The 16,067-nt window shown below is 35.9% G+C and overlaps 2 protein-coding genes across 2 annotated transcripts in view; one reads left to right on the top strand and one right to left on the bottom strand.

The window, feature by feature from the left end:
* The window catches only part of LOC139849858 (uncharacterized), a 46,712-nt gene extending 43,389 nt beyond the window's left edge, over positions 1–3,323 (bottom strand). Inside the window, exon 1 of the mRNA XM_071839477.1 lies at positions 1,437–3,323. Within this exon, the coding sequence (XP_071695578.1) occupies positions 1,437–3,323 (1,887 nt within the window). The remainder of the gene's footprint in view (positions 1–1,436) is intronic.
* Positions 3,324–10,207: 6,884 nt separating this feature from the next.
* On the top strand, positions 10,208–14,909 carry LOC139847842 (uncharacterized). Its single transcript, XM_071837572.1, has 12 exons — positions 10,208–10,314; positions 10,559–10,669; positions 10,916–10,998; positions 11,118–11,193; positions 11,282–11,349; positions 11,469–11,553; positions 12,476–12,597; positions 12,699–12,782; positions 13,085–13,231; positions 13,945–14,053; positions 14,151–14,270; positions 14,574–14,909. The coding sequence occupies exons 2-12, from the start codon at positions 10,582–10,584 to the stop codon at positions 14,645–14,647; spliced, it is 1,056 nt and encodes a 351-aa protein (XP_071693673.1). The 5' UTR covers positions 10,208–10,314; positions 10,559–10,581; the 3' UTR covers positions 14,648–14,909.
* Positions 14,910–16,067: the final 1,158 nt, after the last annotated feature.

Genomic DNA, 16,067 nt, shown 5'->3' with positions numbered 1-16,067 from the left:
GTCTACATCAAGCATGCATATTCAACTGATATCGAAAACGAAGTTGAAGAAAAAATGACACCAATCAACGGTTGTCAAGTGACCTTATAAGAAAACAGTGGAATGTAGAGATATATCACCCACATAGTTCGTATATAGACTTTTCAATTCCTTGAGAACCCAACATTCAGTTTGTTTATTCAAATAGTGTATCCATCCATTTTGGGGTGTTCCTGAATTAGCTTCAGAACAAAAAGGAACCACGTGATTCTTGATACAGTTGTCAGTTGAGAATAGAACTTTTACATGGTTAATGGACTCTCTATATATGGATAACTCAACTAATGTTTTAGATAGTTGTGTGGAATTAAATTAGCTTGAATCTAAATTTTGTATATGCTTTCAGTGTGTCCGAGTTATCAAGGAGTAATCTGTATCAACCGGTTATCTATTTCGCTTTAAAATAATCGTGATTCTTTGTGATTATAAAACAATAAAAATAATAAGTTGAAAATTACTTTTACTATTGTTAATCGTATTTGCTTAAATATACTTACATGTTTTAAAAATATTTTAATTAGTAAACGAATTTTATTCACCCCATCTACAATACTTCATGTTCTTAATCGGGACCAAGAATACTGAAGAGAAACGTCGACATAAAGTGAGAAACGCGAGACTACATCCTTTTTGGGTAAAAACGCTGACGAAACTCTGAATGATTATGTATGCTCTTATACTTCAACTAATATATATTGGGAATGTGTTTGTTATGATTTAAGTATTAAGTAGGATAACTAAAAGGGAAATAGACTCGGTTTATGCTTTTAATAAAAAAAAGACTTGGTTTATAGTTAACTTTCATTAATATTGAACAAGTTTTGTAATCCAGTAAGACAAGATTTGCTGTTTCTTTCAACCATTCTTTGATAAAACAATCGTTACTATAGTGGTCAAGTCTCCAAAAAGCAACGGAATGTTGTCTTTGTTCGACAAAAAGAAAATTATTTAAATAGTGATTGAACCCTTCGTTGTGGGCTTGTGGCCCATACATTTGTTGGACTTGTTCTTTTCTTTTTCCGTTTCCATTTGTCATTTCTGTACAATTTCTCAATTAACAAAAAGTGCCATGTTGATTTAACGTGCCAAACATGAAACATGTAAACAATTGTGTGACATGGGTTTTGTAATAGAAGCGTAAATTCATATCAAAGCCTGATAAAAACTAGTTATAGAGTCAATTTTTTTTTTAACGGCGATTTTTTTGGCATCAGTAGATCATTTCTTTCAACGACCCTCATCATTTGCACGTAACACACACGTTCGGGTGGAAACCCGAACCCGATCGACGGTACCCGGGAACACATCCATTCGGGCAGTGGTTCCGGGTAGGGGTCCGTGAACGAATCCGGTAAAACCTCCCTATAGGGTCAATATATACCACCATTAGCCTATACCCGTTCTTGAATGTTCAGGGATGTGTATGTCGATGGATTGATGAGCCATTGGTGCCAATCGATTGATGATTTCTTTGATCTTTTAGATATCCATGAGAAGGTTTGTGCTTGGATCTCGGAAAGTATAGTAGCGGGGCACCAATCTTTTTTGCTAAAAACCTTGGCGTTACGGTTCTTCCATATCATGTAGATAGTGGTCCATTTTGTCGCTTGCCAGATGAATTTACCAAGGGGCGATGTGGTGAATGTTTGATCCGTTAATGTTATATCAAAAAGGCTGGAGAACGTGGTTGTGGGTAGGTTCCACCATGCTAGGATTAGGTTCCAAATTGCTTCAGAAGTAGTGCATTGGTATAGGGTATGTTCTATGGTTTCAACATGTGAGTTGCATTGAGGACAAAGTATGGTATCGAGATCAATGTTTCGCTTGTCAAGTTCAACTCTAGTCGGGATTCTACCAAGTATGACCCTCCAGATGAATATGTTGATTTTTTGTGGAATGAGTTTATTTCTTGGTGTTTTAAAGGATGAGGTAGGTATTTCGAGTTTGAGATTGTCGAGAATTGATGAGAGGGATTTTGTGGTGAACACTCCGGAGTTATCTAGGTTCCATTTCCAAGTGTCGGGATTTTCCGAAAGGTTAATGGAAGAAAGAAGGTTGTTTAGTTCCGACAATTGGTTAAGTGATCGACCGTAAGGTTCTCTAACCCAATTCCAAGTTCCAGAGGTATGCGAATTGGAAGACGATAAGCGTTCCGAGACTAAAGCATTTTTATTTGAATCAAGCATTAAAAGCCTTCTGAATTGGTTGCTAAAAGTTTCGGAACCACACCATTTTTCAAGCCAAAATTTAGTGTTGTTTCCATTCCCTAAGCACTTTGTTATTGAGTTGGAGAAATTAGCACCGAGGTTGTCTGCAATTTTTCCGGCCTTGATGATTTCATTCCAAATTGTGGTACCTGCAACATTTCTAGAAAAAACGTTAGTAACAACCCCCCCTCCCTCCCCGTATATGCTCGAAATTATTTTAACCCATAATGCATTTTTTTCGATATAAAATCTCCACCACCATTTACATAGTAGGGATATGTTTTTGCAGAAAAGAGATCCGATGTTCAACCCACCTTTATCGTAAGGTAAGAGGATGTGTTCCCATTTAATCCAGTTTATTTTGTTTTCTGATTCCGAACCACCCCCGAAAAATTTTCTTCTTTTTGATTCAAGTATATTAATTATTTTTACGGGGGCGTGGAATAGGGAGAAGTAGTAGAGTGGGGTACTGGATAGGATGGATTTGATTAGGATGAGGCGGCCGCCAAATGATATGGACTTTGCTTTCCATTCGGAAAGGCGTTTATCAAACTTATCAATGATGGGCTGCCATGAGGATGCTTTATTGGAGGGAGTCCCAATCGGGAGTCCAAGGTATGTGAATGGGGTAGATCCGGCCGAGCAGTCGATATACTTAGCCATCTCCTCGACGTCATGTTTTGTGACGCCAATCCCATAGAGGTTACTTTTTTTAAGGTTTACTTTTAAGCCGGATATGTTTTCGAAGCATTTTAGTAATTTGGAGATGTTTTTTGCATTACGTTTGCTCCATTCGCCAAAGAAGATTGTATCATCCGCATATTGGAGATGGGATACCACAATCTTGTCATGGCCAACACAAATACCGCGGAATTGGTCGTTTGCTATGGCACGTTTGGCGAGAATGTTGAGTCCTTCCGCCGCGATAATGAACAGGAAAGGTGAAATTGGGTCACCTTGGCGGATACCTATACCAGGGGTAAATTCCGTGGTCGGGGAGCCATTGATGAGGACGGAGATTGTGGAAGAGGAGAGGCATGTGTGGATGAAGCTGATCCATTTGGTGCCGAATCCCATACTTTTCATGGTGTCGAAAAGGAAGTCTCACTCGATACAGTCGAATGCCTTTTCGAAATCCACTTTAAATATAAGACCCTTTTGTTTTTTTTGTTTTTAATTCGTCTATTATTTCGTTTGCGATTAGGACGCTGTCAAGGATGTATCTACCTTTGAGGAAGGCGGTCTGTTCTGTGCCAATAATTTTGTGGATTACTTTTGAAAGTCTGTTGGAAAGGATTTTTGTGAGGATTTTATAGTAACTTCCGATTAGACAAATAGGACGATATTCATTGAATCCGATTGGATTGGTTTTTTTTGGGATTAGTGTGAAGAAGGAGGCATTGCAACCCTTAGAAATTTCAGAATTGCACCAAAACCAATCAAGTGCTTTGATGAGGTCCTCTTTTATCAACCACCAATATTTTTTGAAAAATTTCATATTGAAGCCGTCCGGGCCGGGAGCTTTTGAGCTGTCACAGCCACTAAGTGCATCCCACACTTCTTTTTCGGAGAATCGGGCTTCAAGTATGAGGTTGTCTGTATCGTTTATATAATTGCGATTGGGGTCGTTTTCAAATAGGCAATTTCCTTTGCGTTTTTTGGATTTGAATAATGTCTCAAAGTATTTTAATGCCTCATTTTTGATTATGTGAGGATCCTCGGACCATGTTCCATTTAATGAGATGCCGCGGATGTTGTTTTTGTTGGCTCTTCTTTTAATGAAGTTATGGAAGTATTTAGTGTTTTCGTCACCTTCTAGATTCCATTTAATTCGTGCTTTTTGTTTTAACATGTTGGTTTTCTTTTTTTTCTTTTCGATGTGTTGGACCTTTTCATTTATCCAGTTTTTATGTTCAGATTCAGTTAGTTGTCTGGTTTCTGCAATTTTTTCCCATTCATTTGAGGCGTCGAGGTGTGAAATGATTTCGGAGTCAAGATTGTTAAGTTGGAGACTACACTTTTTAAGTTCAAGTTTTACATTTTTTAATTTATTAAGGAAAATACAGTCGGGACGGTTTCCGTTAACTGGGAGTTGCCATGTATATTTGATGATGTCATCAACGTCTTTTAGTTTAAGCCATGAGTTGAATACTCGGGTAGGTTTCGGTCCAAAGTCGGTGAAGGAATTTTTTAATATGATCGGGCAGTGATCGGATAGGTCACGTTCGAGGGTTTTTGAGGAGATGTCTGGCCAAATGTCGAGAATATTTTCAGAAATAAGGAATCTGTCTAGTTTGCTGAATTTTTGTGTATTGAGGCACATGCGTGTGAATTTCTTTCCGCCTAATGGAAGGTCGATTAGGTTAGCATTATTTATGAAGTTGTTAAATTTATCGGCCCAATTTTGTTTGAAGTAGCAGTTTAAGCGTTCGGAATTAGATCTAACTCCATTGAAGTCACCAAAGATAATGTGGGGAACATCGATGGAATCGGTTAATTTTGAAAGTTCAGACCAAAATCTTAATTTTCTTGCGTGTGAATGTGGGCCATATACGTTTATCATAATCATATCAGTGTCTATCCCAGCCCATTTCCCTTTAATTGCGGTAAAGAATTCCCCTTCAATGGCGGAGTCGAATATAAAGGAAGACGAATCCCATATTAATAATAAACCCCCTGATGCCCCGATTGAGTCTTTTTGTATGAATTTAAAGTTTGTGTTGTACTAAAAGGATTCGATTAGAGAGTCATTGGATTGTCCACATTTTGTTTCTTGTAGCCCAAGGATGACCGGATTTTCTTTTTGACAAATTTGTTTGAGCCAATGGATTTTATCTGTTTGACCCAACCCACGAATATTTAGTGAAATACAACTCATTATAAAAAACTTAAAAAATGATTGGAGATGAAAGGAGATCAAGAGTTGGTTTCCCAACGGATACCGATGCCATGCCCGTATTCGGTTGTGTCTTTGGTGCTACTCGTTAACTTGTTGGAATTAAAGCTTGTGTTATCTTCTTTAGACTTTGTTATTGCTTTAGAAGCGTTCCCGGACATTTTGGAAGTGGAGCTTGTTTTGCGGTTGAGTTGGGAGTACTTTAGTTTTTGTCCACTTCTCGCACAATGCTTTATGTATAAGAATTTTGATCGCGTGATATTTTTAGGGTTCTCAGATGGTGGTTTGGTTAGATGTTTCGTTGGTGGTTTGGTAACAGGAGAGGGGCGTGCAACTTTTTTGAAATCGATGATGTTTGAGGAGTACATTGGTTTCTTTATGGTTCGTGACACATCATGTTGCTTGTTTTTGGATTTCTCCTTTGTTTTACTCATCGGGAAAACGTTGCTGGGGTTATCAGCAGTAGGGTTCGTGGGTATTAAGTTGGTTGGAGTGGTTTGTTTAAGGTTAGTATCGACATGTGTAGGTTCGGTGGGAGAGGTGTTCGGCATGGGTGATGTTTGCGTGGGGGTAGGGGGTCAGGAGAGGTGGGGTTTCCACAAGTAGGTTGAGACGGTTTATTTTTTTTCACGTTGTTATTTGTTGTGGAATCGGTGGGTGTGTTGCTTGAGGGTTCTGTGGGTTCGGTGGTTTCTTTTGGTTCAGCATTATTAGGATTAATGGGATGACATGTATGTAGAGTAGGAGGGTCCATGTTGAGTGTAATGGGATCTATTTGAGAGGCCCGTGGATTGTTGATGGGGGTTTTGATTGGACTAGTGGGTTTGGGTGATATTAGGTTATGCATAATGTCGATTGGGCTTATGTGTATATTTTGGCTTGGGAGACTCTCAGGGATGTGAGAATTGTAGGTTGTATGTGAGGTGTTGCAATGTGTATTGTGTCGGTTAGTTGTGTTGGTTTCTACATTTGTGTCCGAGATATGGGAAGGTCCTGTAGGGGTTTGATTGTCATGGTTTGAATTTTCACGGTTGAGTGTGGAGAACTTAGTTGTTTCGACCCTTCTCGATGACGTGGAAGATGAGGCGTGGTTTTGATTTTTGTAGTTATGGTTAACATTGCGATCATCATGATTATCATGTGGTGGCGGTGGGTTTTGGTTTTCTGAGTTTTGTGAACAATTTTCATGGTCGTCATCCATGTGGGATTCGTTGTCCGAAATATATTCCTCTGAATGCACATCATCCTCCCAAACCGATGATTCGTTATCCGTTGAGTTAAAGTCTACCTGTGAATTAAAATTTTCGGACACAAAAACATTAGTGATCTTTAATTCATGATGGATAAATACCTGACCGAAGATTGGGGCGAGTGAACTTGTGTTGATGAGTGCTTTGCCAAGGGAGATGTCTTGCGATCCCTTCTCTTCAATTGAACAATTTTGTAATTCCAAAACGTCACCCCAACACTTAGATATCTTGTGAAAGGTAGATTCGTTCCAGCATGATAATGGGACACCCCTAATGTCTAACCAAACCAAACGTCCGGGCGTTGTGTATTCATCCGGATCCCAGGGGCGTATGTTATCTAACCAGTTCCATAAAGGGTGTTTTTTACCGAAGCTCATAGGGTTGATAACATCGAATGCACATCTAATATCTTCAAACAGAAGTAGAACAGCTTTACCACCAGTATATTTAGATTCGAAGCCATTAAAGTTCTCGGACTTACATATTTCATTAAAATAGTCAAGGTGTTCAATATTCTTGATCTCACCGATAAGAGCGTGCCCGAGGAGATCAACGAGCTTTGTATCAAATGGAACCTTGATGGAGAATTCTTTGGAGAAATTTGACTCATTGTGTTTAATAACTTGAATCTTATTGTTTAAAACATCACAGAAGATACGATCATTAACAGTGTTATCAAGATTAACTTTGGGATTTATCTTCTGTTCCGTACACTGAGTATTCTGATTGGTGTGATTGTCATCATACCCTTTTGGCCCAATATTTTGATCGCGAGCTTTGTAAACGACCAACAACATTCCATCGGCTTCGATCCTGTTTAGTTTCCTTTCCATATTATCAATGTGATGAGGGTGTATATTCTTATATCGCACAAAACCGAATCTTTTTCCATTCTTTAACCTTTTTTTTGGTATATAAACTTCCGTTAATTCACCATGTTTCTTGAATAGTGACCAAAGCTTAACAGAGTTCCAGGAATTCGGAAAGTTGAAGAATAGAAAGGAGGTGATGCCTTTGTTTAAGGGTTTAGAAGGTGATGGGGTAGGTTTAGGTTTTTCGGTAAAGCGGTTAGAGTGTTTAGGGTTATCGGCTGAGTGGTTTTGAGAGGTAGTATTATCGGTTGTATGATTAGGGTTTCCAAACTTTTTTATTAGGGTTTTGGCATGTTCTTGAATTTTGAATCGCTGATAAAGGCTGTTATTTGCTGCATTCATACGGCAGAAAAAATGGTTGTTAGGGTTTGTTGGTTGTTGGTGAAGAGGAGGAAATTCATTAGAAGATGATGCACAGTTGACCGCATTAGGGTTTGATTGGTTCTTGCGGTTATGGTCGACCTTAATCCATACGCTAACATTATCAGGTTGATACTTAATGTTGTTGATGATGCGAGAGTTGTTCGATAGCCTAGTCTGATGTGCTATGTTTGATTGATTATTCAATCGGCTATGTTTGGGTGTAAAAGGAGAACATGGGATGTGAAACATCTTGAAACAGAAAAGAAAAATAGGAAAAAGAGTGATGTAGATTGGATCTAATCAAGAAAGCATGATGTCGAGACAGTAATCAAGGAGTAGATTGCCGATACAAAAAACATGGAGTATACCAGAGTCGTTTGTAGGATAATACTGATATAGTACTAATACAGATTGGATCAGTAAGCTGTTTCACATCAAGTAGTAGATTGCCGATACAAAAAACATGGAGTATACCAGAATCGTTTATAGTACTAATACAGATTGGGATATTGAAACAAAAAAGAAAAAATAAGAAAAAGAGTAAAATAAAGTGGATCTAATCTAATAACTTACTGAACGATCAATGAACTAGGAATTGTAAGAAAAGGAGTAAAATAAAACGGATCTAATCTAATATCTTACTGAACGAACAATATACTAGGAATTAATTGCAGGAATTAAGCCAAGGTCGCCGGAATTCGCTTGTAATACCGATTGGGATATTGAAACAAAAAGAAAAAATAAGAAAAAGAGTAAGAGAGAATGGATCTAATCTAAATAGCTTACTGAACGAACAATTAAACTAGGAATTGATTGCCGGAATTAAGCCAAGTTCGCCGGAATTCGCTTGTAGAAGAGAGAATAGGGAGCGTCGCAGCCATGGTTAAAAGCGTTGTTAATTCTATCTCTGGCGGTTTGTCTCTATTTTCGGACTTGGCAAAGAATTTTTTCGATTTGCTTGGGTGGAGATCAAGGGAGTTCCGACTTCTTTTGCTTCAGAGTGCTAAGGTGGTTGCTGGATTATTTGGCGAGGTGTTGACCTTTGCCAACTCATCAAACCATCTCGGTAATATTGGTTCATTATATGCCTTCATCGAGTGTACAAGTGTGAAACAGATTCACGACTTGGTCGATGTTGATTTGGACGTTTCTGTTATGTTTAAACCCAAGTGTGGGTCTATGAGGTAGGTGATATTCAGACCTTATTCGAATGGTTTGTGATGAATTTCATTTGGATGTGTTGGCTCTTTCAAATATAAATCATGATGTTGGGTACGGATATGGTGGTTTGTGACAACTGTGCTACGGGCTTTAACAACAATTTTTTTTGGACCGAATGGTATATAAGTATAGTGTATTTACAAACTCAATACGATGACCAAATAGTTTTGTAAAACCAGTAAAATTTGTCCATGTCACCATGAAACCGAACTTGGCATTGCCGGTTTGTCCTATGTGACATCTACTTATCTCAACCAGTTTACTTTTTGTTGTGGTCCCAATGAAAACCGGCTTTTTCAAGATGGGTTTATTGGCTCAACCAGAGCTTTCTTAGGAAGAAGGGGGCCCTCGCCCCTCCAAACAATTGATTAGCTTGTGATATTTGTAGTCCTTTGAATTACAGACGTTTGGGCTTTTGAATTAACGAAAATAGAGTTTGTATGAAGGAAATATGACCAAAACAGTGAAGGCTAGCGTAATTTGAGAGTTGACACCGTTTGGTTATATCTCCTTCAAACGAACTCGGATTTAGTTGATTTAAAAGCTCCAACGATCGTAATTCAAGGGACTACACATTTAATTTTTATTATTATTTGAAATTAAGAGTCACCGACCCTGGAGAGGCCCTTTCCTCTCGGGGATATCACCAACACTCAAAATTAATATTTTTCACTACAATCATTTGGCATTCTCGATATAATATTTCATGTTCGGCCCCCTCAAAACAATTGTTCAAGCTCCGCCACTAATACTAATTAATTAATAAAGTATAATATAATGTGAAATTACAAACTTAAAAGGTTGACTTGATACTTTTTAATAGTGTAAGGGGTAATTTGTATAATTAAAAACTTTACCGTTCATCACCTATCATGTTTTAGTACATAGTAGAATAGAACATAATGGTATTCCCAAGAGCTTGTTGGATGTAGATGGTGGATTGGTGGTGGTTTATGTGATGGTCTTCGTTTCGACAGTTAAAATGTTGGAGTGCATTTTGGATCGGCTCAGTTTGGTTCCTCTATTTCGAAGGTCATGGGTGGTGGTTCGAAATCTTAAAATGGAGTTGTTGGCGTTGACAATGTGGTAGAAATTGGTGTTGACAATGGTACGAATGTGTAAATTTTCTATAATCTTCTTGCGGATTTAAGATAAAAATAAATGATTAAACCATATATAGACGTCTACAACTCATCAAATTGAATTATTTTGACAAATAAATACCAATCACTTTGAAATAAATAAATAACTTAACATAAAAGCTATAAATGTTTGATCTAGTAACTGTAATTGGGCCAAATTTCAGTCCAATTTGATAACCCGACCCACACCCGAATACTAATAATGGACCTCTGTAAACAATAATACAAAAGACGCTCTTCCTTGTATAATCATCGTCCTCTTCGGATTTGTCACCGGTTAAATCCCCCGATCACTTTCACCTGTTTCTTTCTTTCTCGATTCAGGTCCGTGCATATTCTTCCAATTCCACATTCATAAATTAATTTTTAGCTATACGATTTACAGCTCTATAACAACTGAATCATACAGATTCGTATTTAATTTCGTTCTGTTACACGATTCGGTGGAATCCGTAATTGAAATTAGAAATTAGGTCGTAACAGAAACCATAGAAACGTGATTGATATATTCTGTAAGATTTTCACTGCATAATTTGATTAGTTTGTTTATATTACATACAAATTGCAGGTCTGTGTGAGTTATAGGTTATCATGGGTGTGAAACAAGTCTTAAAGAACCTCGATGCGTTTCCGCGTGCGGAAGAACATTTATTACAGAAAACACAATCTGGAGCTCTTGGTAAGTTTTAATTTATTTATTTTTTTACTGCTAGTACTTTAAATCCTTTGATTTGTGTAAGAATGTGTTTAAGTCAGTGTGATCTTACATGGATGTATACTTCTAGTCACTTTGTTTATAAATAATGCACTCTTGAACCATAAAAGCAGCTACACATCATAATACTATTAAATGTTACAGTGTAGAACTTAATTATTTGTATTGGCGATTAAAGTTTTTTTCGCTTACTATCTTTTGTTCGTATAGTTTCCATTGTAGGTTTGTTTATAATGGCAACATTGTTTTTGCATGAGTTGACGTACTACATATCTACATATGAAGTTCACGAGGTTTGTGCTTATAATTTTTTAATGTGTCATGATTGTAGTCGTAGTGATCATGCTTTCAAGCTTGTTAGAACGTGTGCTTATGTATCGGTTATGTTAAGTAAAATGTAATATGTTGGCAGATGGCGGTTGACCTGAAACGTGGAGAAACACTACCAATACATATAAATATCTCATTCCCTTCTTTACCTTGTCAAGGTTAGGAACTGTGTAGTCTACTCCCTCGTTTTGTTATTAATGGTTAGCATTATATCTGTATGTTTTTTTACATTTGTGTTTTGGTCAGTTTTGAGTGTAGATGCTATTGATATGTCTGGCAAGCATGAAGTGGATTTAGATACAAATATATGGAAGGTATGTTTTTGTTCACCTACATATACTAGTTTAAGATGAATGCCTTGTTGGTTAAATTTTTATCTTGCTTTTCCTACTTGATGGTTATATTTTTTATAACGGGTTAAGATTAATCGCAGCTTCGATTGAGTAGAGAGGGGGTGATCATCGGGACAGAGTATTTATCCGATCTAGTAGAAAAGGGGCATACGGCTCATAAGCATGGTAATGGCCTCTGTTTGCTCGTTAAACTGTGAATATTTGGTCTTATTTATTTAACATACTATTAACATCATTTTCACACACACATATTAATGATTTTGCTTCTTTGGCTGTTTATTTGTTTTTACTTTGTTCTTAACGTTAAACACGTGTTTATAAAATACACTAGAAGAAATACCACTAGTAATATTATATTGTTAATTATTATTATTATTATTATTGTTTATACAATACGATCCTCAACTTAAATTACTACATGTTACATGTGTTGAGCAATGTAGAAGATCGAATCATATATGTATCTTTTAAAAGGATCAGCTGAAGCATAAGAATGTGACTTATTGCTCAATTACTATAAAGCTAGCATATGAGATGATTCCATAGTTATTTCATATCGTGTGTTTATTCGTTGTGATCTCCATTTTATATCCACTATTAATCTAAGGACAAATCTGTTATGTTACACGCACTTGTTTGTCCCGTTTTACATAGAAAAGTGATAGGTTATGATTTATGGTTTTCACATGACTAGTAAGACGTGTCATTAAATGTTTGTTGTGGGCAAAACATACCGGCTTGCTTTTTACATAGTGGATTTCATTGCTAAATCATCAATATGTGTCTTAGAACTAATTACATTAATTTGAACAATTTTGGTACATTTGAGAATGTAAGTTTGGCATCCAAGTGTGTACATTGCCTTGATGTAATTAATCTGTATTGCATCTTATGTTATATGATATACATACTTATGCCTAAATGCTATCTATACTTAGTTTATAGTTCTTGTTTTTTAAGATAGTTGTCTGCCCTCTGCAAAATAAAAGGAAGTTGAATGTATAATATTTCATGCATCCCAATTGCATGCTGAATACCGTACTTATCCATTATTAATGCTGTGGTTTTTGTATATGATTTTGACCAGTAAACGAGACAGATCATCATGATGATTCAGACAAGAAAGCTCATCTGGATAGATTTGATGATGAGGCTGAAAATATGATTAAGAAGGTCAAGCAAGCATTAGCTAACGGAGAAGGTTGCAGGGTAGGTCCTTTACAGTTTTTTAACCTTTAATTAAGATGCTGTCTTTCGGATAAACATTGTCTATGACATTAAGGCGTTACCATTTTACTCAACTGAATTAGGTTTACGGGGTGTTGGATGTTCAAAGAGTTGCTGGAAACTTCCATATTTCAGTTCATGGGTTGAACATTTTCGTTGCGCAAATGGTAAGTAAAAGATTACATTTTTGTCCACTTTAAGAAAAAAGTATATGAATTATTTGTTTTTTCTCATTCTTTATGGCCGGAGGTCCCCTTGAAAGCAATCTCTTTACCTGTCGAATAGAGAGAGGGAGGACTTTCTCCGCTCTTGTGAGTGTTTAACTCGGGGTGGAGAAATGATTTCTCTTTATTCTAGGATAGAGGAAGGATTGTCTACATCCCACCTCCCCCATACCCCACTCATATGGGATTGGGTATTGTTGTTGTTGTTGTTGTTGTTTTGTTCAACTTTTTCTTGGTTTTTGCAGATTTTTGAAGGAGCTACACATGTGAATGTGAGCCATGTGATTCATGATTTGTCTTTTGGGCCAAAGTATCCAGGACTGCACAATCCTCTTGATAATACGAACAGAATTCTTCATGGTGCCAGTGGAACATTTAAATATTACATAAAGGTTAATTTACTTCCATATCACCTTTCGAAAAGTTTATCCCTTGTATTCATTTTATTTAGTTCTCTTTTAATTTCAAATAAGTAGTTTATAACCCGCGACATCGCAGATTAATACCAATAATTAAATTTTTAAGAATTAATAAGTAATTAATATTTTAGTAAAAAATAATAAGTATTTATTAATTAGGAGGGAGACAAATAACTAATTTGGAGAGAAACAAATAACTAATTAGGAGGGTGACAAATATTCCCTAATTAGGAGACAAATAATGTTTTAGTTGCAATTCTAATCATTCTAATCAATAGTTGAAATCCAAATTTATGGTTTATAAATAGGAGAGGGATAAATATGACACCATAGCCTAAATTAGTGGTGAGATTATGATATAAAATAATCATCTAATGCCTGAAATTGAATACGCTTACTTAATAATGATTTCCTTTTTATATATTGGTAAACGTTACATTAAATTAAATTAAATTAAATTAAATTAGATAGATTAGATTAGATTCGAATAGATAGATTAGATTCTCTTCATCATGTTTCTTGAAACCTAGGTTTAGTACTTCATACGGGTAATTTTAATTTTGTAAGACTTTTAATTTTTCCAAGTCTTTTATTAGATTATAAAGTAGAAGTTTATCATTTGACAGTAAAAAGGACACTATTTTTTCAGTATCATAATATGGTATGCATTGTGTGCTGTCATGTAGATTGTTCCAACCGAGTATAAATACATATCAAAAGAGGTCTTACCTACCAATCAGTTTTCCGTCACCGAGTACTTCTCCCCAATGAATGAATATGACAGGACATGGCCAGGTTTGTTTCTAAAACGGTTTATTTTTGGTCATTATTGTCCATGTTGATAACTCTATTTATATATGAGGTCTTAATCACTGTTTTATTTGTGATTCAGCTGTTTACTTTTTATACGACCTTTCACCAATTACTGTTACCATTAAAGAAGAACGGCGCAGTTTTCTCCACTTCATAACTCGTTTATGTGCTGTGCTCGGTGGTACATTTGCTTTAACAGGTATGGTTTAATTCTTTTGCTTATCTCAAATTAACATATAGCATCTTGGTAAATAAAGTTTTTAACTTAAGGTGGCGATTTCAACACAGTAACTTCATAAATATTTTGATGTGGGTTATGTTCATGTTTAACCGGTGAAAAAGAAAAAGAAAAAAAAGGGTTGAAAGTCATTGAAAGTGTAATGTTAATGTATCGTACATTTCAAGTCATTCTGTTATAAAACGTTAGGTTACACATAATATAGCTTGTTTAAATTGGAAAAGGAATTTATTATTTATTTATTATTGATACCGCCTTTTTCAGGAATGCTCGATCGGTGGATGTTTAGATTTCTGGAGGCTGTGACAAAACCCAACACCAGGCGCTCAATGCGATAAAATTTGTTGGATACTGCAAAGCAAGTCCATATTATACAGAAAGTATGCTTGTTTTACCCTTTTATTAACTTTAGTACTTGTTATCTTTTTGTTTAGCCATATGTATTTGTTAAATATATTTAACTACAAAACAGCCGGTTTAACGAAAGTGACATTTTTTGGATTTGTGATTAAACATTGTAGAGGAAAATAGTGAAAACCATATTGCAACTCAAAGGATGACTCAGATCCTAATGTAAACAAATGAAAATATTATATGATTATGGGCTTTACGCTTACATCTTCATGTCTAGTAGGGTTATCAACTAATTCGCTTTCTCTGTTGAGTTCTCAAGTCTGGTTAACAAACGGATTTTCATGCGAACTAGCTACTAATAATTTTGCTAAAAAGTGATGTGTGTATCATTTGGCTTTCTCAGTCGATTTTTCATTTATTTCGAAGAGACGATATATTACTGTACATGAGAATGGTTTGGAGCCATTTTGTTTGCATACGCAAATATTCGGAATATCATAAACATGCTCAAATGTTTTACCACTTGCGTATGAAGAGTGAAGACCTATATAACTTGAACCTGTTTATTGAAAGGGCCGGGATCACTATTATATTTAGTTAGATTATGTTAAAAAGTTATATTAATATGAATATAAAAGCTCTTTGAGTTAAGAACGTTTTGATTTCTGAATGAAGTAAAAAAGATGTGACCAAATGGTGAAGGCTCGTTGAATATGCGAGTTGTCATTGTTTTCAACGTCATATCTTATTCATATGGACTTCGTTTTAGTTGATTCAAAAGCTGAGATGCTCGTAACTCAAAGGACTACAAATTACCTTTTTTATTGGGGTAGCCAAAGTCTCTCTGCTCTCACTAACTTCGTCTCTGCTTGTATGCATGATATTGTGAAATTTTGACTCAGAGCTCTAGTTAGTTGGTTAAAAGTTGGTTGTTATTTGTAAGTTTTGGGTTTGTTTGCAAATAGTTAGCTTTACCATGGATCAGGTCATACTGGGTTAGTGCAAAAATCCTTTGTTTGCAAATAGTCATGCCCATTCCAAAAGTCAAGTAACATTGGTCGTAAATTGACAAAACATTGGTCGTAAATTGACAAACTATACGAAAGTAATGCACCAGTGGCGGAAGGGGTATTTTGCCTATTCGTTACCTCACAACGCTCACAATGAGTAAACTCTTTCAAAGGATTTTGACAACATATCCATTCATCAGAATCAGTTTCTGTTTTTATTTATATATAAAAAAAAAAAAAAAAAACTTCTTTTTCAAATTTTTTATTTTTTTTTAACGGCAGAAAGAAATTTTATTAATATAAAATATATATGTACAAGTACAAGTGAACGGGAACAAAGCTCCAAGATACAAAAGGAAAACGACATGAGAACTAAAACGAGAGAATATATATA

This window comes from Rutidosis leptorrhynchoides, chromosome 5 (assembly GCF_046630445.1).
Source record: "Rutidosis leptorrhynchoides isolate AG116_Rl617_1_P2 chromosome 5, CSIRO_AGI_Rlap_v1, whole genome shotgun sequence".
NCBI classification, from domain to species: Eukaryota; Viridiplantae; Streptophyta; class Magnoliopsida; order Asterales; family Asteraceae; genus Rutidosis; species Rutidosis leptorrhynchoides.
Note: the sequence above shows the minus strand (reverse complement) of the source record. Positions and strands in the feature narration are given on the sequence as shown.

Excerpts from the sequence above, each read along its gene's own strand:
- LOC139847842 (XM_071837572.1), top strand. The coding sequence starts at position 10,582 with ATGGGTGTGAAACAAGTCTTAAAGAACCTCGATGCGTTTCCGCGTGCG. Across the intron at positions 10,999-11,117 it reads CTACATATGAAGTTCACGAG|ATGGCGGTTGACCTGAAACG; the intron begins GTTTGTGCTTAT and ends ATATGTTGGCAG. Across the intron at positions 13,232-13,944 it reads CATTTAAATATTACATAAAG|ATTGTTCCAACCGAGTATAA; the intron begins GTTAATTTACTT and ends GCTGTCATGTAG.